Here is a 26548-nt window from a genome sequence, read left to right as displayed (position 1 = left end):
AAAGAGAAGGATCAATGGGGGAGGGGTGATTAGTTTCTTTTAAATAGCAAACGCTCTTTGGGAATTTAAAATTATTCAATTTGTATACACCTTTACCGCAGTAGATTCATTTGGCAAAATAAAGATACTTTAATATGTAGAAAAGATATAGGAAAGAGTGGCATACGTGGGCAAAAAGCAGATAATGTTGATTCTACTGCTTAGGATCTAAATAGAATTCAACAAACCATCAAAAGATTTTATTTTACAAATAAAACCATTTTATATAAAATGTGAATAAAGAAAACACAAAAGACACTAGAAATCCTTTTGTGAAATTTCTATAGATGATTTCTGATCATATGTCAATCTTCAGAGCCTATGTTTCCTTCTCAGGATACAGCATTCTTTTCCAAAGGTCTCATGTTAAATTTGAATGATTCTACGATCACTTGTTATTGTATAACATTTTAATTCTTGTTAAATCCTAATTTTTCTCTAAGGTTCAGAATTCTGAACACATCCTAAATTTTCATAAGGTTCTTCTTGGAACATGTATCCATTCCATGTAGTAACACATACATACCAAACCAACACAGTGATCAGCATTTTCCAAACAGCTTGGCCTTTGGTTGGCCCTGCAGCTTCTTGCATCCATCTCCTGGTCTACTTTATAATGTCATGTCTGTCTTCAATCCTAGCGTCTTAGGTACAGACTCCAAACCTGGAGCTCTCGGTAAGGGTTCTCATCCCAAAGCGAGAACAGGCACACAGTGTTGGATATACAGATTCGGATGATGGGTAGACAGAGAAATGGAACAATGATGTGCTTTTCAATATAAAAAGAGGTCTTTAATGTTAGGGATAGGGACTAGGTTCTGAATTCACTGGCAGAAGGAGCTCAGAGATGAGGAAACTCACCCTCCCAAATGCAGGCAGCATTTCTGTGAAAGACAGTCTTAGGGCACTGAGAGTTTAGGCAACTTGCCTAGGGTCTTGGAGGCAGTATGGAGCAAAGGACTCGACCTAGGTCTTCTGCTCACCATCCCATGCTGGCACCTCCTTGACAAAGGTATAATTTGTCCCATTACAAGGATAAATGTTCTCAAGTAAACACTGGAGGCCTTTCTTTATATCTTCAGTGCTAAAGACATAGTACCTGGTACAGAGTAGGCACTTAACAAATGCATGTTGCCAGAGTACAGCTTATTTAATGTGGCAAAATTTGGGCAGTCACAAAATTTAGGCAAATTCATTAGAACCTCCCAGAAATAACTTTTTATTTACTATAAGGATATATTCTATTATTAGATGGTCAAATTCTCTATATGACAAATTACTTTTTTTAAAAAGTTATCTTTTGGTAGTATTGAGTTGCCTAATATTTGTGCCTTTTTCAATATTTTCTTTGCAAGAATCTGACATGAGTTATCCACACACAAACAACCAGCTGAAAAACATTCCATCAGGCTGGCTATTTGCATTTTCAAGATTAAAAAAAACTGTAGTTTCTTGGCAAAATTTAACTGAGATACCTTCTATCAGAGTGTAGCATAAGCACTATCTACAAGGACAAGCTGAGTAAGTGATCCTCCTGTGGTCTAGAAGAAACCCCACAACTCCCTTATGGCCGCCATGATGAAAACAAAGGTGACCCCAAACAATGATTTAGTACTGATCCACAGACATTATGAAAGTCTGTTAATAACAGGTCCCTTCACAGTTCACAAGTGAACCTTCTCAAAGTTTCCTCTTCAAAATTAGGAAGATGAAGAGTAACTTTGCAAACAAATTCTAGATTGACAAATGGGATTAATTCTGCCTCTCTATTGTTTCTGACTAGTAAATAATCTCTTACTATACAGAAAAACATGGAGGTGAGAGTAAGGGAAGAAAAGCATGCTTTTGACTCAGTATTAAAATTTTGAACAATTTTGTTTGAAATGTTTAGGTCTCTTTCAGCTCTAAGATTTCATAACTGACTAAGTCAAACAGGACTCTAACCTGGTAGCCATTTTAGGGTAAAAAAATTACATTTCAGGGGCCTCCTTTTCTTGGCACATGCTTACTGTTTACAATTAGGCTAAAAACTTGTTCTGGTATTTTATGACATCAGGCAAATTCTTTCCTTTCCAGGCACAAAGCCAAAAACAAGCTAGAAACTAGATGCCTGGGCTCTGGCTTCTAGGGGCTGTCCTGTCTTGTTCAGTCTACACTAGGGTTCCCGTATCTATGGGGATGAATCTCTTGTTTTTAAAATAAAAATAAAACACATTAAAAGATCCTCTATTTTTAATTATCAAACACGACTCAAAAGAACAAAAGGCTATTTATTCAAATCTCAAATGAAACAAATTCCAAGAGGCTGGGCATAACTTCTGAAAGTCAGTGCCTGGAACGGTTTTAAGTTTCTTTTCAAAAATAGAGCTTAAAAGCCAAATCATGGAGAGTGTGCGGTGTAAAAGGTGTTCAAACATCAAATGAAGCTATTCTCATTCTCACCACACACAATTCAGACACAAACAACAAACCAGGACAAAATCCAGTTATTTTCTCCCCATCTATGTACATGTGTGAGAGCCCTAGTGAATTAGGACACAGAGAGGGAGGGGAGACACACACACACACACACACACACACACACACACACACACACACACAACACTTACCCTCCTCCCCAAACTGATCATAGATTTCTTTCTTTTTAGGGTCACTCAGAACTTCATAGGCTTCGGCCACCTCTTTAAATCTTTCCTCCGCCTGAGGAGATTTGTTCTTGTCCGGATGAAATCTGAGGGCTTGTTTTCGGTAAGCTTTCTTTACCTCTTCATCAGAAGCTCCTTTCTCAATCCCCAAAATGGAATAATAGTCTTTCCCCATTGCGAATGTCTTGAAATGAACTTAGATTTCCCTTTATGTAAGAAAAAATATACAGATGTATGTCTGGTCTTAGCAATAGAAGACTCCTAAGCGCAGCGAAGCTCGTTGGGCATCGAGGCTAAGGCGGGGAGCCCGGAGCGAGCTCCCTGAGCAGTACAAGAAGGGAGCTGCCTCCTCCCCGCTTCCTTCCCCCCTCCCTCCGCTCTCCCAGTCCTCCCATTTTATACTACGCGTCCCTGCACCTTCTAGAACAGCAAACGCTACAGCGCGTCACTTCCCAGGCTGCCTCCGGCCAAAGCACCGAGCTAGGTTTTCCTCTGCTTCATCGTTAACTATTCACTTTCCTTCTAGCTTTACTACGTTTCTCTCTCTCTCTCTCAAAGGCCCGCAAATGTGTGGGAAAACAATATGCTTACAGCTTGATTATTTTGTATCCGAGATCAGAAAAGAATACATAAGATAGTCATTAAGTATCCTAAAGACACCACCTATATCAAAGACCTGTCCAACACTTCTCAGAAAAGCACCTACATTCCAAGTTAGCTTTTGAAGAGTTAATCTTATAACCGTATTTTATTTTCTTTACATTTTCTCAAATTTACATTTTATTTTAAGATAGCACTAAGTTCTATAAACCTAATGAATTTTCTTCTTTGCTTTTTTAAAAATGGCAAGGTAACAATGGATAAGGAAAATAAGCTGTGATAAATGATAAAAGCTGCCACCCATTTCTGCAAATTCAGAAGACACTTAACACTACTGCAGGTGAGCTCTTCTCCTTTGTAACATGCTAAGTTATATAAGGGGATCCATCTATCTAATCAAATAAATGTTTGGTTGTTAAAGTGAAATACTAGAATTCAGTTACTTCAAATAAGGCAATCTCAAGTCCTAAGATGACTGTACGGTTTTCATCTGAAAACCTCTTACTCCATGAAATGCTGACAGAAAATCCTGTATCAAGTTACTATCCTCATGTTCATTATAAGATCCTAGGAGCTGAGCTCTAAAGGTGGAAAGGGCTGAAAAGGTCTTCTTGTTCTACTTCCTTGTTTCACATGGACAGAAACTGAGGCCCAAGAAGTAGGACAGGCAGTTGGTCTCTCAGTCACACCCTTTAACCTCAACCTTAGTGCCCTCACTAAGTAATATCTGCAGTACACATCACACCATATCCTGTTGTAATCTAGGGTCTTTCAAAGACAGTCACTCTCATTTTGAGAGGGCTTGATGAAGAAATACCAAAAATGTGAGTGTGCTGGGCTGGGATTCCAGAAGATCTGGGACTGAATTCTACCTCAGAAGCCTGCCCCCATAGGGAATGGAAATTGCTGCCTCTAACTCCTCATCTGTGGAATGAGAAAACTGGACTCAGTGACCTCTCTCATCTCTTCTGGCTCTAAATCTCTGACCCCAGGGGTGGTCACAGAGGTCCCACTGAGGGAGCCACTCCTCTTGGAGGTTCTTCATCTGCTCCTTCCCCTTAGCATCTGTGGCCCCTGGCTTTTCAAGATCTTCTCCCTCAGAGATCAGGAAAAAAAATTAAACATTTTAAAAACTTTCCTAAAGACCTAAATAGAGGTATTCATGGATATTATGGGAAAAGTGAACATTGAGTTGGGAGTCCTGGGTTCAACTCTGCCAAACACTCTATCAGCAAGTCACCACCTATCTGTAAAATGGCAGTGATAACAGCTGTGGCACTTCCACCGGACCCTGTCGGTTAAGCTCATGACACACTTTAAAGCACTGTACAAAGGTGACCCCGTTATTTTTAGCTGTCTTTCCATTCTCACCTCAGAGGCCAAAGCACTAAGGCCAGAGGAGCACATGGGGAGGCCCCCAGGCTTAGTGTCCTTTATTCACTTAACAATGGCACTGAACCTTTGGGGACAGCCTGATTTAGGGGAAAAGCACAACTCTGTAAGGCCGCTTCCTCACTTCAATTATTCTAAAATGTCTGAGGCCAAGAGTTCAAGAACAGGAACAGACACCTGAAGCAAAGGGCGTGAATACAAGAAAATCACTTTAGGATGACAATGTCTTTTCTAAGAAAAACACTGAGTTTCTTTAAAAATTAAAAACTGACTTCTTTGAATCTATATCAAAAGACGCTGAACATCAGAGCCCATGATGAAGAATGCCAAAGGTGTTTCTGGTGGGTGACACTGGGGAAAATGCAGATTATCATCACACCAAATCATTTCAAGTGGGCATAAATATTATCAGGGTTATGCTATGTTCAGTGAATGGTTTTTAAAAAAATATGTCCGTTACTAAGATTTGTTTTCAACAAACTAATGGAAATACAACTGAAAAATCAACTGAACAAACCAAGATGTGCCGGTGGTTCAGACCAAGGCAGACAGGAACAGATGGAGAAATACAAACCATAGAAGTAATGCACCTTATCTGATGGGATTCATGGAAACTGCCAGAAAGAAACTTGGCATATAAAGTAATTCAACTGGAGTCAAAGCTCTAATTCATTAATTTGTCCAACTGCCAGGCTAGTTGTTGTTTTGGTTGGTTTTAATTGGTTGCAACATTTCTTTAAAACTACAAAGATAAACTTCAATTAAATTATGAGTTAGAACCAATTAATTTTCCTTCTACAAAGTACTGATTTTTGTGGTCTGATAAAAACTTTATAGTGTGTTCTCTATAACTCAAGAGACAGACCAAGGTCAGCTTCATATGATGTATTCTGACTTTGTAATTATGCAGAAACTTGATGATGTGATCATTTATCAAAGCTCTATTTGTTACTGCAAAATGATCCATTCGAAAATCAGCAAATTTGTCATCTTACATCCTTTTGTTTTCTCTTTACCACACACAATTCCAAAATTCAGGCAGTCTTCGCTTTTTGCATGAACAATTAAAACAGCTTCCTAATCTATTAGGAAAGGAACAGAGGCAGCTAGGGGGCGCCATAGTGCACAGAGCACTGGGCCTGGAGTCAGGAAACTCGAGTTCAAATGGGACCTCAGACAGCGATAGCTGTGATCCTGGGCTGGCCACTTCATCCTTGTTTCATCTTCTCAAGAAAAAAAAGAATGAGCAACAACCTCCCTCCTATGGTGGTTATGAGGACTAAGTGAAATAATAATTGTGCTTAGCACAGTGTTTGGCACATGGTAAACACTATATAAGTGTTTCTTGCTATTCTTACTCCAACCTTATAGGGTCATTGTGAGGATCAAACGAGATCTAGGCACAGTTTCTGGCACAAGGTAGGCACTGTCTCTAGTTTCTCTTTCTCCTAATCTGTAAGCAGATTAACGTTTCTAATGTATGGCCACTCCACTGTTTAAAAATCTTGAAGTTTCTCAGTGGTTGCCAAGTAAAAATCAAAAAATTCCTTTCCCCAGGAATTCTCAGCTTTCTTCAACCTGGCCATCGATGCCTTTTCCAGTGTTCCCCAGCCTCCCAAATACTTCTCAGTTTCCTATCTCCAGGCCTTTGCTCACATTGCTGCTTATCCCTGTCCTTTTTTGTTTCAAGGTCCAGATCAGATGACGCCTTTCCCTGCCTTTGAGGCAGAAGGTAGGTCCTACCTCTTGCTGACATGTATTTTGTATTAGAGTTATGGGTCTTACTTCCCCCATTCGAGCTGAAACTCCTTTAGAGTTGGCGTCAGATGTGATTTGTCTTGGCATCTTTCTCAATGCTCAGTAAAATGCTTTGCACATAGTGATTGATAAACACAAAAGAGATGAACAGTTAACATCTGTATCAGGAAGCTGGCCCTCAAGACAAAAGACATTTAAATTACAAGGTTGATTTATCCTGGAGATTTCCTTCAATAATAAAAATTGTGTGTAGTTTTTTTTCTGCTCCTGCTTACTTAATTCTGCAATGGCTTGTGTAACTTCTCACTGTTCTCTAAATTCATCATAGTCATTTCCAGTGGCACATTAATATTCATGTCATACATTTGCTTGGCCATTAGTCAATGGCCCATTTGGTGGATGTGGAACCTTTCTGTCTTTGACCTCCTTGGGCCAGACACAATAATGAGAGCTCTGCATCAAAACGCATGTGAAGTGCTTGGCAAACATCAAAATGCTGTACATAAACTAGTTCTTATGTTTTAGCAAAATTTCAATTTTCATTTTAAAAGAAGGAAACACCTTACAGGTAGTTATTGTTATTATCTCTTAAAAGATTTTGAAAATAACACACTAGGAACAAAAATTACTAAATTCTAATCAATTTCTGGGGATGGAGCTGCAAAAGAGATTGGGTTCTTGGGCTGAATCTATTCATTCAATAGGAATAATATTAGGAATAAATAGAAATTCATCAGGACTAAAAGTGATGTCTCACTCTAGGGTTGGGGAAGCGTGACTGGAGAGCAGTTTCGTCCAAAAAAAGATCTGAGGACCTTAGTGACCTGAAACCTCCCTTGAGGTCATCAGTGATGGCTCAGGCAAAGAAGCTGATGTCTTAGGTTCACTGGCAGAGGTACAGGAGGGGATCTCAAGCATCACTTTCAGTTCTGGGTATTGCCCACAGTTAAGGGAGGCCTCTGATGAACTGGAGACCATCCAGAATCAGATATGGAGGTGGTGAAAGGGTTTGACTTCATATCATGTGAGAATTTAAGGAAGAACTGGTAACCCCAGGAGAGAAGCCCAAGGAGGACAGGAGTGGAATGGGCCTCCTAACAGGCCTGTCCCGAAGTGGAATGGCCCAAAGGATCCCTTGCTTGTCAGCGATGTCATGGTGTAGTGAGGTCTGTTCGAAGACTGAAACTGGGTGATTCTGTGCCTGCCCAGTCTCCTTCCCATTGGGGATCTTATCATCACATCTTTAATTAGGAAAACTGAACTGCTGCTCACTGCAGAAGTGCTTCACAATAAAAAGTAAACACAACTACAGTGCACTCAGCCATGCACAGTGTGGTGGACAACCACAATTTGGCACTCCGGAACAATCAGTAGGACTGCCACACGTGCATTTAGGGCGAAAAGGAGCTCCCTGCTCAGAGCTGGTGCAATGCACATTGGATCACACAACACTGAAGATGACTGCTATGGCCTCTGCTTTGGATCCACGTAAAACATGGCTCAATCCATTGTGTGCCACTGTACTCACAACTCGTGACCCATAGACAAGGCCGACTTACATGGTTATTATGACAGCTTGTTTTGTCCCAAGAGTGTTGAGAAGGAAAATGACAGAGCTCCTGACTGAACCCGGGCCTCGATCACGGTCAAATACTTATGTCATTTATTTGAAATAAAACACAATTTATTCTGATGGCAACTCGCCAATTGCTACCATACAAACATCAAATTATTAATCCCGGAAATAACCTTTTTCCAATTCTGTTGTGGTCTGATTAATTATTCTATGAGGTTATAAAAGGAAGTTTATGTTACACAGAAAAAACTGCTTTGCCATGAGTCTAACAACCCTGTGCGACTATAGCCACCAAGCACAATGTCCATATTTAACCGATAAGTATGAACTCATGAACTAATCAAGGTTCCTATCTGAAGAATGTTCACCATAAGGCAGCAGGGTCTAGCCCCCCCCAGAGGGGGCCTCAGAGAGTTGCTGTACCCTCTTTGCCTTGGGGGGGGGGCCCTAACTCGGGTGTTCTTCACTTGGGAATTGAGATGGACACTGCATTTCAATGGTTGCCAGGGGATGCAATTCCACAGCACTCTCAGAGGGTAATGGTAACTAGTTTATTCTTGTACAAATTCTTCCTGTGAAAAGCATCTTATTCATTTGTTTCAAGGAAATCTGAGCAAAAATAGGCTGACATTTTCATTTTTATGTTGTGTTTAGCACTGCTTGTACTTATTATGCACTGACTGCATGCAAAGACAAGGAGTTTTGTCTTGGGAGGGCGAAGGGAGTGGGGGAAAGGAGTGCAGCATGTATACCAGAGGAGCAAATACAAAACAACAGGCCCTTCTTTGTATCCCCAGGGCTTAGCACATAGGCAGCACTTCTAAAAGCGTGTGAATTGCTTGATTTCAAGAAAATCAGTGTCAGTCAAAGGAGGGGCAGTCACATAGTAGGGAGGGGGAGGGGGAGGTCTCACCAGCTGGCTCCTGGATAGTATGGATCTTGAAAAAACAGAGGAGAGGAGGGGGCAATTCCAGCTATGAGGGGCTCCTTGTGCAAAAGCGTCCAACAGTACATGAGACAGCTTGGAGGCCAGTGTGACTGGAAGCAGAGGGCAGGAAGGGGACTCATGAACTAAGATAGAAAAGGCCAGGGAGGATCCAGATCATGAAGAGGCTTAAATTTCCAGGCTGAGAATTTGGGCTTTTGCTAAGGGCCCTAAGAAGCCATTGAAGATTGCTGAGTGAAGAGAAGCAGGGTAGGATCAGTTCTTTTTCAGGAAGGTTAATTTAGCAAATGCATGAAATAAGAACAGTAGCGAGGAGAAAGGTGCAAGCATTTATTAAGCACCTACTATGTACCAGGTAACGAGGCTATTTCAAGACTTGGCAACTTGTGGGGGTCAAAGAGAATAAACCACTCAGTTTAACCTCAAAAGAAAACAGGAAATATGAAGGATCGATGGATGTGGGACCAAGAAACAAGGAGTAATGCCTGTGGGACATCCACATGGAATTTTTTAACCAACCGCTGGCGATTCAGGACTCAAGGTCCCAACAGAAAAGAAAGTACCCACCTGGGGCGTGAACTCACAGGAGCTGAAGGGATCAAGAGGAGACAGAACAAAGCCTTGAGAGATACCCATCGTTTGGAGGAGAGAAGAGGCACTGTAGAAAATCTATGTATAACTGAAACAATCTTAAAAACACAATGGGATTTTTTTTAATGTAGCATAAAGTTGATCCTCACAACAACCCTGAGAGGGAGATGCTAATACGATGAGGCATAGTAAAGATGGCTTAGCCAGGGTCAATATAAGTAAGTGCCTAGGGGATAGCTGTTCTGAAGTCCTATAATCATGTTCATGTTGGCATGATAGTGACTCAGGTGGCACAGGGGATAAGGAGGAGTCCAGAAGCCCTACGTTTGAATCCTCCCTCAGTCAGTTCACGTTTTCTCTGTTCCTCAGTTTCTTCACCTGTAAAATGGGGATAATAGCTGCCCCTATCTCCCAGGGTTGTAAGGATCATAGAAGTGAGCCATATGTTAGGCAGCACTCTGGAAATGCTACTGAAGTCTCTGGCAGTGGGACGTGGGCTCAGAGCTCTTCTGTGTTGGATGTCTGCCTTCTAAGGACTAATCCCACTAAGGAGAGAGAGGTCAGGTTGGTTACATGGAGATGAAGTCTCTGGCCAAGCACAGAAACACAAAATGGAGCTCCTCGACCCCAGAGGGCCCATTCTGCTCTGCAGTGCTTAAGGAAGATAAAGATCAATCATTAATTGTGGGAAATGAATCACATCAGTCTTGAAAATCATAAAACCAGAAGACAGAAGGAAACTGTGCCTAAGTGCAAGGATGGCCCACAGGTTCTCCTTGGAGAAAGAAACAGATGAGTTGGCGGGATTCACTTTATCATGTAGTCAAAGGCGAACCACTCTCATTTCACAGGATATCTGATCATCTTGTATTTCAGTGAGAAGCATTTGAACCTTCCCCCCAAACACCATGACTAATTGAAATTCAGGCACCAGTTACAGATGATAAAAAGGCATCATGTATGACACCTTGAAAGATGTAACTAGAGAAAATCTTTGTGAGTCTCTGATCATAAATATTAGGGAAGGCTTGAAAACTGGCCATTTCACTGTGGTCAAGGTCCAGCATAGCCTCTAGTTCAAAGACACATTTGCTACATATGGGAAGGTTCTCCAGAGACACACCATGAAAACCCCATAACACTGCAAGGTCTCAAAGGGAGATCCCTAAGCACTCAGGAGAGGCTGGCTTTACTAAGTGGATGAAGAATGCCCATTGTCCAGACCGTGATGTGTAGCTGGATGAGCAGCCTATGAAGTTCACCCACCAATATATCTAATTTGCCACTGACATAACCAAGGAGTTGGGCCCAGACCTGAAATGGAGTTAAAGCAAAGTGTAGTTTTTGAATGATCCCAAAACAAAGGGCTAGTATTCTGGTGATGGTGTACGGAGTTGTCATGGAATACTACAGCCTCTGAAGACCTGAATTGAAGGGTCAATGAGCAAAGGAGATACGTGCAGTGGGGGTGAGAAGACCACAAAACCTTACAAAGGATGAACTCACTTTTTAAAGAGAAATAGTGGAATATATGGTCAGAAAAGATGCTTGCTGGGCCATCCACTCCACTGGATCCACATTACACCAAAGGAATATGAAAATGGCTGACGACCACTTCAAGAAAGGCTTCAGAACAGTTACACAGGGCAGGCTGCAAACAATCTCACTGGAGAGAAGACGCAGTTCTTTTGGTACTGATCCTGCAGGTGCTCGATCAGCATTTACTAAATGAATGAGTTTTTGTTCTCTCATTTTTCAAGGGCATCTGTCTGACCTTTCATCCAAAGTAATTCTGACCAAAAAAATTCCCCAGAAGTGAGAATTATCTAAATTATCTTGAGACAAAAATTGTTTTAAGCCTATTTACACTAATAAGATAAAACAACAGATGATATATGTATTAGATTTGCCAAATGGTAACAAATTGAGGAAGATACTGCCCACAATTCTAAAGGAAGACACACAGGAACAAGTATTTGGTAAAAAGAATGGGTTAACTTTTTCTTCATCTACTCAAGACTAGCCTGAAAGGAGAGGAAAAGAGCCAAGGAGAAAAATACTGAGAAAAATCTGAAATCCCACCGTTAGTGACCTGGGAGTAAGTGCACCCTAAAGGAAAAGTAAGATGACTGTCTCTTTGGCTTAACTCTACCTAGGTTCTCTTCTAGTCAATAAATCAACAAAAATTTAAGTGAACTACTCATTGTAAATGTATATATTTGTTTGTATGTATGTATATGAAACAGGTCACTGACCAAAAAGATTTTACAACCCACACTTAAAGACCACTGATAAACAACAGAAAATTTAAACAAGAGAAAAGAGTGCCATACAACAATATAAAACCAGTTGTCAGGGATGCCAGATGTGAGCCAACAGTCTGTCCAAAATCCTTATTCCTCTGGACCTCTCTGTGTCTGGTGGCATTAGTTTCTTGCTTAGGAAGGCAGGTGGTACAATGGATAGAATCAGTGAGACCTGAGTTAAAATCTGACCTCAGATACTTACCAGTGGTGTGACCCTGGGCTCCAGAGACTTAGCCTCTGCCTCCCTCAGTTTCCTCAACTATAAAATAGGGATTATTACCTACCTCCCGGGGTTGCTGCAATGTTCAAGTTAGCCAGTATTTAAAAAATGATTTGCAAGCCTTAAAGTGTTCAATAAATGCTAGTTCTTATTAGCTACGATTATTTTTTTGCTCTTCTCCCACTTGCCTGTCTAGTCCTTTTATGGATCATCATCCATATCCCACACCTGAAAAATAGGTGTCTCCCACAAGCCACTGCCCTGGTCCCTCTTCTCTACCCACTCTCAGTGACCTCGTCAGCTTCCATGGGTTCAACCACCTTTATCCAGATAACTCCTAGCTGTTATCCAGCCTGACCCCTTTGCATGTCAACCATCAACAACCGAAATCTTCAAAGGGGCATCAGTGCCTTCCTCATCCAAGGGCATATGTGAACAAAGCAATTGTATTGATAATGCATTTTTGCTTACTATTAATCTAATTTTGCTTCTTAATGGGAAGATCGCTCCCATCCATTAATAGGCCCACGTAGCCTGCTTAAATCACCTGGATTTGGGATCACAAAGTATAAAGCCTCTATTTATTCCAGGATCCAAGGCCATTTAGATTGTAAGGGCAAGGATCCTGGAAGGCTGAAGTGTAATGCCAAGCAAAGTAGGATCTTTTGCTGTTTTGGTTTTAGTATAATCAAGTGTCTCTGATTGAATAACATGATTAAAGATTAATGGGCCTGGGCAGATTTGCAGAAAAGCTCACACCTTTTGTTAATGAGGCACTGGCTCTCAAGGGTTGTGATGCCCTTTGGCTCTGAAAAACAAGTACTCTGAGGTGAGATTTTATTTTGGGGCTTACTCATTGGAAGTGTTGGTTTAGCCAGATGAGACTCTGGGCAGCCACTAAGAAGTTCCCCACCTTGGCTTTGAAAACACGGATGTTGGTGCTTCACTTTCCGGTAACTATGTATGTAAGGTCAAGCAGTTGGATCTGCCTTGTGAGGTACGTATTGCTTATGTCAGACAGCTGGAAGTAATGTCTGTTGATTCTGATTTCTCTGCATTTTCTCTGAAGTTCAGGGAGCTGACGTTTTCTCCTGAACTAAGTGAATGATACATGTGCTTGGTTAAAGTGATTACTGACCCCTCAAAATTGCTTTCCTTTTAGAAAAGCAGATCTAAGAACTTGTGATAGCAGGCCCTCCTGTGTATGTCGGGGTGCTGGCTTTTACAGCATTTGAAAAATTCAAAAATGTCAGGCAAGTAAGGGGATTCCACTGCATCCATTTCTCAAGCTGCTGCATTGTTTTGGTTTATTTTAATTAGTTAAGTTTTTTTAAATTACATGGAGAGAAGGCATCATGTCCAAACCAGAACCTAGTCCTTTTTCCTCACTTCCCTATTTCTGCCAAGGACACGCCCATCCTACCAGTCATTCAGGTTTGCATCTTTAGGAGTCTTCCCTGACTCTTCACTCCCTCTGCTCCCAGCCACACAGTAACTGCCAAGTTAATTCTATCTCCAATACAGCTTTCTCATTCATCCCCTTCTCTCCAATTAGTCACACACACACACACAGACACACACACACCACACACACACACACACACACACGCACACACCCTCTTCATAAATCTCTTGCCTGTACCAGTAATACAGACTTCAAATTGGGGCCCCTGCCTCACTCAAATCACTCTCCTCTCCAATCCAGCTTACTGAATAAACTTGCGGAAGTGCCAGGCTAAAGGCATAGCCCACACCACATCCCTCCCTTGCTCCATCAGTTCCACTGACTCTGCCTTATATCTAGAATCCAATACAACACATACATGTTTTGGAATTTAAAAGCCCTTTACAACCTGCCTCTAATCTACCTTTCAAGCTTTTTACAATTCCTCAGACAACCTTGATGACACTACTTCCCATGTCCTTGCCTTTAGGCTGGCCCTCCACCTCCTCACCTCCACGTTCAGCTTCTCCACATGAGGCCTTTCCTTCTTCCCAATCCCTACTGCCTTCCCCCAATTGTGTTTTGTATCCACTTAGATGTGGGCAGATGGCTGTGACCTGAACTTTGTGTCTCCCTCACCTAGCAGAGTGTCTGAAACATATTAGGTGCTTAATAAATGCTTGGATAATCAATTCATTGAATAAATGCTAGACATGGAGTCTGGAGCAACCTAACACAGAGTTACTAGCTATATGGCAACTGGGGAGACATCATCCGTCTGGAGGCACCTGTAGCCCCTACCAGACAAGGTTTTGGGGAAGATGGAACTCAGTAGTTCTCTCTCTCACACACACACACACACACACACACACACATGTCTATGTAAATGTGTGTACATATAATATATTCAGACGTGCACAAACATGTATGTGTACACATACACATAGATTACCAAGCACTGCACATCTGAAGGAGATGTTCCAACACATGCCAGACTGGCTCCATCAACCACTGATAGAGCCCCCCAGGTTCTCAGGACAAGTAGGTTTTGAGAAGATCATAACCTTAGCCATAGATTTATTGACTTTGTGGTACCAGCTGGAGATGCGAGTCTGCAAATAGAGAGATCTGGACTGGAAAGGCTGATTCAGGAGCTGCCTCCTCTTCCTCCCCACCCCCTCTCAGTCTAAGCCCCCTCCTGACTAACCCTGGATCTCCTCCCCTTCTATGCTACATCCTTCTGCAGTGTTGCATGCTTTGGTTTCATGTTAACGTCTTACAAGATTGTGATCTCCAGGAAGGCAATGCTCAGAGGCAGCATGGGCTGGTGGCCTGAACAGGGCTTGGATTCTCAGACATGCATTCATCTCCCACCTCAGACACTGGTTTCCAGTCACTTATCATGACCTGAGCTGTAAAATGGGTTAACAGTACCTCCCTCACATGGCTGTAAGCATCAAGCAAGAAAAGGTCTGTAAAGTGCTTTGCCAACCTTAAATGTCAGTTACTATTACCATGTTTTTGTATCTTACGCTGCATCTAGCAGTCCTAGGCACTAAGGAAGCATTTACAATTGGATGAATGACCCTAACCATAGGTAACAGAAAAAAACCTTCCTGAGGAAGAGTCTTCCCATGGTCTCTCAAGACTTCCCTTCTGAAGGGTTAAGGGAATATACGATCTTCCATACCCATTTAAAGGTCTACGTGATCACGTATTTCCTTTTTCCCTTGGAACAGGGGCCGTATTCCCAGGTCTAAAGATACACAGGTATTTCTACCACGGATGTCTTACTGCTTCGACACATCCCATACTGAGTCACACAGAGTCCTGGCCCAGAGCCAGTCAGGTTCTGGGCCACACCTTTTTCCAATTAAGTGCTGAGACACTACAGATTTTTCACTTTTTGGCACTAAGTCAATCAGGTGCCAAGTCTTTGTTTGAAAACCACATATATTCAGGGAGATTTATTTTGCCTAGGGAGGAACTTGCCTAAGGGGACTTTCTTGAGGGAAGGCTTGCTTGCTTACTGGAAGGACAGAAAGACACTTAAGATGTCAGTGCTCCCTGCTCTGGTGATGTGTATAAGTGTTTCTGTTACTTTGTTAAGTTTTGCCTTTTTGTATTTCTACAATAATGTTTTGCCTCATCTTAGTGTGCAGAATAAATGTTGTGCCAGTTTGGTTTTGAATGCAGAGAGCTTATTATATCTTGCAGTTTAATCCTTGAAATCCATATGTATGTTCCTTGCAGCTGCTCACATTGCACTGGTGTTATAGTATACTTTCAGCTAAGAGAACAGGAAATGAGCATAGGAACTGACAAATATATTTTGTCAATGGAGGAAATGAATCCTGTTTACCAAGACTCCCATATTTCCACAAAACAATGTCTTATTTAACAGATGATCTTCAAAAATATATATCCATTCTTACGAAATGGAATACATTCTAAGAAATTCACAAAATTGGCACCATAGACCAAATTTAGTAAAACAGACAATGGGCCCTGGAAAAGTGGGGAAGCATGTATTCACACTCCCCCACCCCACCCCACACCTCAGTATACCACTCTAAGTACAACCTGCCCTAGGGAAGAGGGGACAAAAGTAATTTCCTTTTCTTGGGCTTATCACCTTTTCTTTCCCTCCCTTTCAAACTCCAGCAGAAGACAACTTGGGACACAAATGAGTCACTTGGCTAGGACTGTGACTATAATCTGTGTGTGCAGACCAAAATGAAAGGAACTATCCCAACACAAGGATCTAGCCCATTCCCTGGTTCCCAACAAGACAGCCCAGAAACCTCTGGAGTTCTTCAAATGGACAAACAGTTGTATCGAAGCACATGCAAAAGAGAGAGAACTAAGAATGGAAAGGGAGGAGGGACTGTCTCAAATTAGCAAGAAGGTAGTGTAAAGTACACTCTGACCTCTGGATGATTGAGATGACCTTTTGAGTTAAGCTGCAAATATCTGTTTAGCTCCCCATTTTTTGGTAGGCCTCCACTAGTTTTCAAAAAATTTAAAGTGTTTTCTCTTGAATTTGGATCATTAGCTTCAAATCTCAAGCAACAATTTGCAATACACAATGGACAGAATGGCACAGATCTGCCAAAAAATTAGATGGCCAATTACAGTAATGCTACTTGTGAATCAACAATCTATTATGATCTCTAGGTCCCACCATCTACTGACAAGAATGTGGCTCTTCAGTAAGCAATACAGTCAATGCTCTATGGAGACAATATTCAAATGCTGAGCATTTTACTAAGTAGCCTCAATGCAACTGTTCAGTTCAACCAGCATTAAGTGAGTCTGAATTAAAGTGCCCAGAAAGGTGTTTTTCTAGTTGGGACATCTGATATCACTGCACAATTGTTTTGCTTTTTAAATACAGGAATAAATTATCAGGATATCTGGAATTGTTAGATTTCAGAATAATTTGTTATATTTGAGGGTCTGATTATCTGAAAAGATAGCTAACAATCTCTCATCCACATTATGATGCATTTTTAAAAGATTCTGAGGGCCTATATGTGCAAAGGTCTATGGGAAAAGTAGAGGGGACATCCAAACACAGAGAATGAGGGAAGTTCTTAAGGGTTTGTAATTCAGCTGAAGAGAGAACACACCCAAGATGACCAGAGGGTGGGGTGGGAGCCATTTAGGGTCAGGGTTACCTAAAGCCTTACCGCAAAGTTTTATTCATAATACCAGATGACTTCTAGGTGCTGAGTGGCTACGCCTGAAGAGCCACCAAGCCTCAAAGTCTTTAGAAATGAGCTTTGTATGTTTGCTGCCCATGTGCCCCGCCCCCCCCCCCCCCTTCAGCTAAATTCAGAATATCTCTTAACAGCTGCTGGCACAGTAGACAGAGCTTTGCACTTGGAGTCAGGAAGACCCAAGTTTGAACCTCACCTCACTTAGCTGAATGACCCTGGGCAAGTCATTTCCCCTGTCTGCCTCAGTTTCCCAACCATGAAATGGGGCTAATAACACCTACCTCTAAGACTTGTTATGAAGACTGAATGAAAGCATATTTGTAAAGCACTTAACACAGTGTCTGGCACATGGTAGGCATTATATAAATGTTAGCTCTTATTGTCAGTTGACTGGGTGATTCATTTTTCAGTCAAGGCAATTCTCAAAGATTATCTATTTAGTTTCAGAGAGGGGATGCAATTTGTACCAAGGCAGTGTCCATTCTGACAAAACTATAATTCCTCGAAAGTATGAAGAAGGAAAGTAGATGCTTATAAAGTAATAAACCACCAAATGCCAGGATGTTGATTTTAATAAGAACAAATGTCTACATTTACACCATTTTACAGTTCAGAGACCAGAGGAGGAAGTCGATGATCAAAGAAACTGAGGCACCGGCAAATGAAAGGCTGGGTCAGGACTACAAAAGCAAGACCTACAGCCATCCTTGGGAGACTGTGTGATTTATCTCAGCGGTGCTAAGGATCAAAATATTTCTGGAATAAATCTTCTATGATTTAATAGAGGAGAAAATCACTTTTAGTCATATTGAAATAAAAACTTTAACCAATTTTATCACATCTCACCATCAAAGCATTCAGCAAAAACCATCTAATTGGAATATTAGCAACTCTGTGAGTTATTTACTATTTTTGTCTCCATTTTACAGATAAGGAAACTGAGGTTGACCTATATTAAGAGGAGAGTTTCCAAAGGCTACTAATGGTTAATAAGAATACAATCCCTTCCTAACATCAGGCAGCTAGGCGGCACCACGGATGGAGCTCCTGCCCTGCAGTCAGAACCTGAGTTCCACCACAGCCTTAGACATTAGCCGTATAACCCTGGGCAAGTCACTTAATCCTGTTTGCCTCAGTTCTTCATCTGGAGGAGAAAACAGCAAACTGCTCCAGCACCTTTGCCAAGAAACCCCAATGAGGTCACAGTCAGACACACTGAAAAGTGACTGGACAAGAACCTTTCCCAACAACCACCACCACCAGCTTGGAATAAGGTACAACACTCCTCAGAACGTGGAAAAGGAGCTTTCCTCAGGATAGAGAGCAGCTTTGACTGTGGAAGGAAACTAAGATATCCCACCTTGAACAGACATGCTAACAAAGCTGTTCAGAAGCGGAAAGTGCTTTCTCCAGGATGCCAAGGGCTTTACCTGTGGGCCAATTCACGTACTTCTGCCTCACATTCCAAACACACTCTGCCCCCTCTGCTTGTTTCCACACCATCTCCACCGTTTCACCCCATGCTTCAGAGCTACAGAGTGCTGTGCCCCACCATCGAATTTAACCTTGATTGTACTTTATTCTCTTTGGACATTCAGCCGGTTTTACTCCTATTTATCTGTCTCTCTCACTACACTGAGTCTCCTGAAGGGAGGGAATATTTCTTAGTCATTCTTGTATGTCTTCTGTAGCACGTAGCACAGTATCTCATATATAGGAGGTACTCAAAGAATTCAGTCCCATATTTTAAAATAACTATTTGCTATACTTTGATACAGTATTAATAAAATTCTGATAAGATAAGAGAACTGGACTAATAGATCACTAAGATCTATGACATGGGTGTTTCAAATGTTTATTTTACCTAAAAATAAAATTTCAAGCATAACATTTAGAAAATATAAATATTTCCCTTATTATCCTTTAATAACTCCTCCAAATGTATAAAAAATGAAATGAGAATAGGATTTGATGATGTGACAGACAAGAGCAAATGAAACCAGGAGGCAAATTCCAAAGGGATCACTACTATAAATACAGAGATGTGAAGATGGCAACACAGAGAAGAGTCCTATTTCAGGGAGGGAAAAAAGTTTATTCAAATGTAATTTTAGATATTCTCAGGCCCATTATCTGTTTGTTTTTATGAAAAAGAGGAAAAACTAAGATTAATCTCCTAATAATCCTCTTCTAAAGGACGATTTAGGATTAAAATAAGATTTTCACAAGAATTATTAATGATTCTTAACTGCAAAGTCAACATATGCTTCTGAGTCACTATAAATAACCTTTGTTTAAATTCTCCCCCACTATACCCCTAAGAAACAGAAACGCAAACTGAGAATAAGAGAATCCTTTCCTTTTGTACATGCCACCATTTGGTGCAACCAATTCAGTGACATCATGGAAAGAATACAGGAGGTCAGAAGAATGTCATCTTGGCTCAATGACTAGCTGGCTCATTAACTCGAGATAAGTCATGAACCTCTCTGGGACTCAGCTGCGCAGACAGAAAACCAAGCATGAGAAATAAAGGACATCTACCGAACCAACAGAGGCGTTAGCCCTCAATTATTCAGGGAACCTGAAGGGACACCCATCCACTGGGGAATGGCTGAACTAATTATGGTGTATTAATGTGACAAGATACTATTTTGCTGTAAGAAATGATGAAGAGGATGGTTTCAGAGAAACCTGAGAAGACTTATATGAACTAATACAAAGTAAAGTGACCAGAACCAGAACCTACACAGTAACAGCAATGATGCAAAACAACCAACTGTGAAAGAATTAGGTAGGAGCTCTGATCAACACAATAGCTCACCATGACTCCAAAGGCCTCATGACAGAAAATGCTGTTCACTTTCAGATAAAAAACTGGTGGGCTTCAGAGTTCAGATTTAAGCATATCTTTTTCCTTTTTATTTTTGAACATGGCTAATGTGGAAATGTTTTGCATGACTTCATATGTATAATGGGTATCGCATTTCTTGCTTTCTCCATGGGTGAGGGAGGGACCAGGGAGAGGGAGGAAATACAGAACTGAAAATAAAACCACAAACATTTAATTATTGCATGGTAAGTTTCTGCCGGGCCTGCCCTGAGGACTTCATGGAGTCTCAAGAGCCCAAAGGATGTGCAGGCAGGCAAGAACCCATGTGGGATCTGAACTGGTGCAGGGAATATTCAAATCCATGAGATCACAGTTCTACGTGAGTATTTAGCAATTAGACATTTCCTAAACTTGTCTTACTTATAAAGAAATACAACTTAAGCAGTTATTTTTTCTTTCCCCACCTCACCAAAAAGGCATTCGATATGTTGATCAACTCTTCCACATGCTATATAAAGGTAATCTCTGTTCTCATGAAATTTACTCTAGCTAATGAAAAAGCATAAACATATGAAGACAAAAATCCAACAAGTTTATAAAAAGCAGCAGCAACTAGTCCAAATGAGGACAGTACAAACTGAAGACAGGTTTATTTCACTTTCTGTCACAGAAGTCATATAACAAGAAGTGCCTTCAACATCACCTAGTCTCCCTCCTTCAGCAGAGAATGAAACAGAATCCCAAACAGGGAAGATAACAAACCCAAGCTTGTATTTGTACACCAAATGGGAGCCAAAGCAGGATTCAGACATCAATGCTTCTCACTGACTGTGAGGACCCAGTAGCACCTGGGACAGGCACACAGGCCCACACCCTCTCAGCCCGGCATTTCTGTCCAGGCCACCAAGTGGAAACTGAACACAGGGTTTCTGTCCCCACATGATAGAGCAGCTCAACATAGGACTGAGACATCCTACGGGCTGCACAATCAACTGATGACTCAGAGGTTGTTGAGACAGAACAGACCTAGGAATGACCTAAACCCATCTTGCTTCCCCCCACCTGAACACAGGAAAGCAGCTGGGGTCACACATGGCTGCTTCATTCTTTGTACTTAAGTCTTTCTTGATCTTGGTTGGGTGAGAGTTCCAAGATGTAAATGATTCAGGCAACCAAGCTCTTGAGTTTGAGAGATCCAAAGGTCCAGAGGGAAGAGCCAAATGGCAGTAACAGTAGTGGCAACCAGAGCAGTGAAAGTACAGGAGGATGAGAGGCCCCTGAGAGAAGGGAGGGTTAGGGAGCAGAAGCCTTCACCAAGTGCTAGCTCCATGCTCAGGAGGGGCAGGGAGTTCAGCAGGAACTATATTGGAGAATTTCCCAAGGATGTCACAGAGGAAAAAGGGGTTCTGGTTCCAAGAGCTACAGGACAGCTCACTACCTCAGCTGTCCTCTACATGGGTGTTTCCCTGGGACCTCATGTGAGCAAGAGGAGAGTTTGTAAGGAGACACATACTGTGAACCAACTATTCTTCGTACACCTTCCCAGTCAATCCCTTTCCTAAAAGTTAACAGTTAAAATGACTGATTGCTGATGCAGAGTACGCTAGTCAAAATGCCAAGATCTGGCAACTGAATGGATTTGTGGGATGAGATAGTAAGTCCAGGGTAGTCCTGCCCCTATCCCTATGTATTTATTTCATAATTTATTTATCCACAAGCATGCTGGGTCCCCCTACAGAATATAAGCTTCCTGAAGGGAGAGGTCTGACTTTGCTATTCATATCCTCAGTAAGAATCACAGTACTTGCCCAGGCGCTTGTTTAGAAAAGTAGGCTCAATCAATCAGTAAAGTGAGGATGTGTTTAAAAGACCTGCACAGACTCAGAATAAATTAATATTTATTATGGACCAGAAACCATAGTCTTCTGTCTCCTCACAGTTCAGTAGCTACTGGGCTACTCAAGGCCCAAGGACAAATTTAAATTCCTATATTCATCTAATTCAACAATTCTGAGGAGATAGATCATTGCCTCTTGAATATATTGTGCTAAAAATACAATTGAATTACATATATGGGGGTAATTGCAAGAGATTTGTAATTAGAAAAAAAATGTTAACCTCAATTTGATAAGAAATACAAAATTCCCCTCAGGTTTTTCAAAGCAGAGAAGGCTGGCCAACAATCATCCTGCAGGGAGGCTGCCGACCTTGCGTAAAACCTTAAATCCAATTCAAGTACAAGACAAGACATCACCCATCATCCATTATTTTACCCCAACATTGTGACGTTATTGATCCTCCTGGAAAACGGGAGGGCAAACAACTATGTGCTGGTCCACATGTTTTCTATTTCCATATCCCCTTGGCGGCATCCTTTAGGTGGCTTCTCTTTCCTAACCACCGTCTGTCACGTGCCTCTGTTGCCCTCACTGCTACTCATTTCTGATTGCTTCGAGAACTGTAATACTCCAGGTGACAACCATCAATCACCAAGAGGTCACTGGTGTTAATTCAGGTATATGAGGGTACGGAAAGAATCTGAGATTATTATAAGAATGTCGCCCAAACTCCCAAAAGCAATGCAGATCAACCTCCTCATATCTGATACCGGACCCAGTTCAGTTGTTCGCTTGTAGTTCCTGGCTGTTCGACTGCCTACCTCGGTCTAGAGAAAAGTCATTTTTGAGCTGCTTGGATTTTTTTCCTGTGCAGGTAGTTAGGGCAAACATCATCCAAAGGCTCTGCAGTGCATTACAAGGCTAGATACAAATGGAATCCATGCTGCCAGGAGGAGCACCTGAAGGATCTCTCCAAAAGGTAGCTTTGTAGAACCCAGATTCCTGTGCTGGCACTTCTCCAGGATCCAGCGGACACCATTCTATCTTACTTGATAGTAACGTGTGTGATTTTGACACGAGAGCCTAATCAATCAGCACATGGGGATCTCGTACTTTCGACATCATTCAGTCAAGTAGGATCTGCTAGGAAACTTCATCTGTCAAAGATTGTCTGTTCCCTTGTAATAATGAGCATCTTACATGAGTAGATTATTTGTATTATTGTGAAAACAGACATATTGGTCAATAAATCACATTGTTTTTGTTTCTAAGGCCCATGTTTTGGTATCTCCTCCAACTTCAGACATCATGATAACATTCTTACTATAGTGTCTGTACCCCATTCAGACATTTTCACATATACTTAGCCTTGTCCAGTTGCTTTTCTCAGCTTGGTTTTCTTAATTATTCAGTGCATGTCTATTTGTTTCAGAAGCTCCTCTTGAACCATGACATGAAGGGCCCACATGTTGCGGTGACCCCTTCTCCTTGATGCTGAAAAGGGTTTGCTATAAAAACTTTTGCAACTTCTATCAAGAATACCAGGTTGGTACAACATTATGAATATTACAAACAGGCTATTAATAAAAAAAAAATCAAAAACTAAAATACCAAAAATAACTTTTGGCAAAACATAACACTCATGTCAAAAACCGAGGAATACATGGACTTTTACTTAAACTGGCAAACTATACAGATAAATCTAAAAACAAGAGCCAAAATTATCTGTAACTGAGAAACCCTAGAGCAATAAAATGACTTGATCTAAAACTTGAACTCGAACTCAGTCAAAATGCCACACCAGAGGTACCTTGTAGCCCTGAGGCCAAAAGTTCATCACCCCAGGCCCTACAGGCTTCTCCAGTTAGTTCTAGAAATGCTGCCTACCATCAACAAAATCAGAGAAATAACTGGAGGAAATAACACAGTAGTGTTATTAGTAGATAGAATCTTACTCTACCCTCACAACAACCCTGGGTGGCAGATGCTCTTATCCTCTACATGGACAGATAAAGAAAACTAAAGCAGTGGGGAAGGTGACTTGTCCAGAGTCAAACAGCTAGTAAGTAAGTGAGACCTTCCCACCTCTAGGTCCAGCACCCAATCCACTAAGTTATTTATCTGCCTCATAATCAAATAGGAAACAAAATTAACACATGGAGATGATGTAATGATTTATTCAGGGAATCCTAGAGGTAAAACTAAACAATCAGTAATGTCAGCAAAGGAGCAGAATATAAAACAAGGCTGAAAAAAATTACCAGCTTTTCTTATTACTGACAAAACCCAGCAGGAAGACTCAAAACTAATATAAAATATATGGAGGTTGACCTACCAGACACTCAAGACTTACATGAATGTTAACTATCAAACATTCTTTACCAAAATGAGTTCTTAAATAATTGTAAAATATCCATTGTTCTTGGCTGGGCTATGCCACTGTGGTAAGAACACCACCACTTAAATAAATGTATAGATAGAGTTCCATATCAAACTACCAATGGGTTACTCAACAGAACTAGACAAAATGGTAGCAAAATTGAGACAGCTTTCAAGAATCTCAAGGGAGATGAAAACAGAAGAATGACAGAGAGGGATGGCAATGGTAGATCTCAAACTACAATGTGCAAAACCACTTAGTCCTTGTTAACAATGGGGGGATGGGGTAATGATCAATGAAACAGATCAGATAAACAAAATTGAGAAAGGAACATAGGGCAGTGTTCAATACACCAAAGGACCCCAACTACTAGGATGACTCCTTATAGATGACAAAAACTGCTAAGAAAACTAGAAAGCAGTCTGATGGATATGAAGTTTAGACTAAGCTCCATATGGATACATGATCTCACCTATTCATACCTCTGCCTTGCAGTCAATCCATCCGCACCTTTTGCGTTGAAATCACAGATTACCGAAGTATGGAGTGAATTAATTCAAAGGGTCTTAGTGAGTTCAATGGATTTCCTTCCTCTTTGTTCTCTGAACAAAGGGTAGCTATTTTCATGGTTGACTATTTTTCCAAATACTCATCACATTATACAAGATGACCAAAAGTCCCACAGAATTTCCCGTTGCCTTTGGACATATAAGTTTAAATATTTCTCCATGAAGAGTGTGTGAACCATCCTTCCTTTCAGTAGTTCCCTCCTTCTATCTTCTCGTTACATTCATAGAAAGAATACCATGATAGGTAAAGTTCAGTTACTCCAGTAACATATGGATAGTATTTCTCTAGACCAAAATAATGCATAGAGATCGTTTCAAATCAATTCTGAGTCCACTTGGCCCCCCCACCCACCCCATGCACCAGTGCACCACACCAAGCACTGAAGAAGGTTATTCTTCATTTCTTGACTTGTTATAGTCAAAGAATTAATCACCAAGTGGCCAGCCTCCTAATGATGGAACTCTCTGTACTGAGCTACAGAGGTATTTTGAAAGCTGACTCAGTGTTATACTCAAAAGCAGACAGAAGCTTTCAGTAAGTCCAGGATGACTTCCATATGGAGAGTTCTGTGGAGTCTGTTTATAAATACACACTATTTGTAATCAATACTTAGTCTGGAAAAACAAAAATTCACAATATTACAAGATAATTATGACAGGTGGAACAAACCACTACTTCTAAGAAAGCACCAAATTAGCTATAATCAAGAAAAGGACATTCCTTGTTTTTCATACACATAAAACTGTCAAAATTAACATTATTAGCTATGCTCAATACTTATTTATTTAAACTGGGGAACATTTAAATCCTGGCATCATATACACAAAATCAATGATTTTTTTAATTTTTCTTTTTATTCTGTATTTAATATCAAAGAAAACAAGCATTTTCACATACAAAGTAGAATAGAAAAAAGAGATGTGTAAAATCACAAATCTCTACTCCGTACAACTGACTTTTCCTTTTAAATAGATAATTTAACCTGTAACTTTCAAAGCTGACCTGTTTGTCTGTTTTCCCCAGCAGCCATCCTTCTGCTGTCAGTCATGCCCTCTAAAGCCCACCTCTCCATCAAAAAACTAAACCCTCAAAACAAATTCTCACACTGGCTATGTCCAAAACTGTCTCATTCCGTATCATAAATTCATCCCCTCTGTCGACAGGTAGCACACTTCACCAGAGGTGCTCTGAAGTTACAGCTGGTGACTGATTTAAGATGTTCGTGAAAGTCTTTCTGTTCAATGGCGGTGTTATCGTATAAAGTGTCTTCCAGGTTCTGTTCACACTCTATCAGCTCCTACAAGCCGTCCTAGGTTTCTCTGAAATTATCCCTTTGGTCATTTCTTATATTGTAACAATATTCTATTACATTTATTCACTTCAATGTGTTCAGCCATTCCCCAAGTACCTGATAGCCACTCGCTGTAACAAGAACCTGCTATGTTTTGTGTTTTTCTTTTTTAAATGTATGGGTCTTTTCCCTTTCCTTGACCTCTTTGGGGTAGAGACCTAATAACAGCCTGCGGTAGAGAATGGTCCCATCCTCCTTTGGTGCCTCCTACAATCTTCATTTTCCTTTTCTATCACCTTTCCCAGTATGGTAGTATGAGATGGAACCCTCAGGATTAGTACTCTGCATTTCTCAGTGAGTGATTTGGAGCATCTTTTCAGACAGAAGTTAAGTAACT

General features: G+C 41.0%; 1 protein-coding gene across 1 annotated transcript in view; it reads right to left on the bottom strand.

Annotated features, from left to right (window-relative positions):
* DNAJB4 (DnaJ heat shock protein family (Hsp40) member B4) overlaps positions 1-26548 on the bottom strand; it is a 36489-nt gene that overhangs the window by 6459 nt on the left and 3482 nt on the right. The window contains 2 exon segments of the mRNA XM_072649928.1: positions 2649-2847; positions 2849-2890. Coding sequence (XP_072506029.1) covers positions 2649-2847; positions 2849-2890 — 241 coding nt within the window.

Source organism: Notamacropus eugenii, chromosome 2 (genome assembly GCF_028372415.1).
Source record: "Notamacropus eugenii isolate mMacEug1 chromosome 2, mMacEug1.pri_v2, whole genome shotgun sequence".
In the NCBI taxonomy this organism is placed as follows: domain Eukaryota; kingdom Metazoa; phylum Chordata; class Mammalia; order Diprotodontia; family Macropodidae; genus Notamacropus; species Notamacropus eugenii.
Note: the sequence above shows the minus strand (reverse complement) of the source record. Positions and strands in the feature narration are given on the sequence as shown.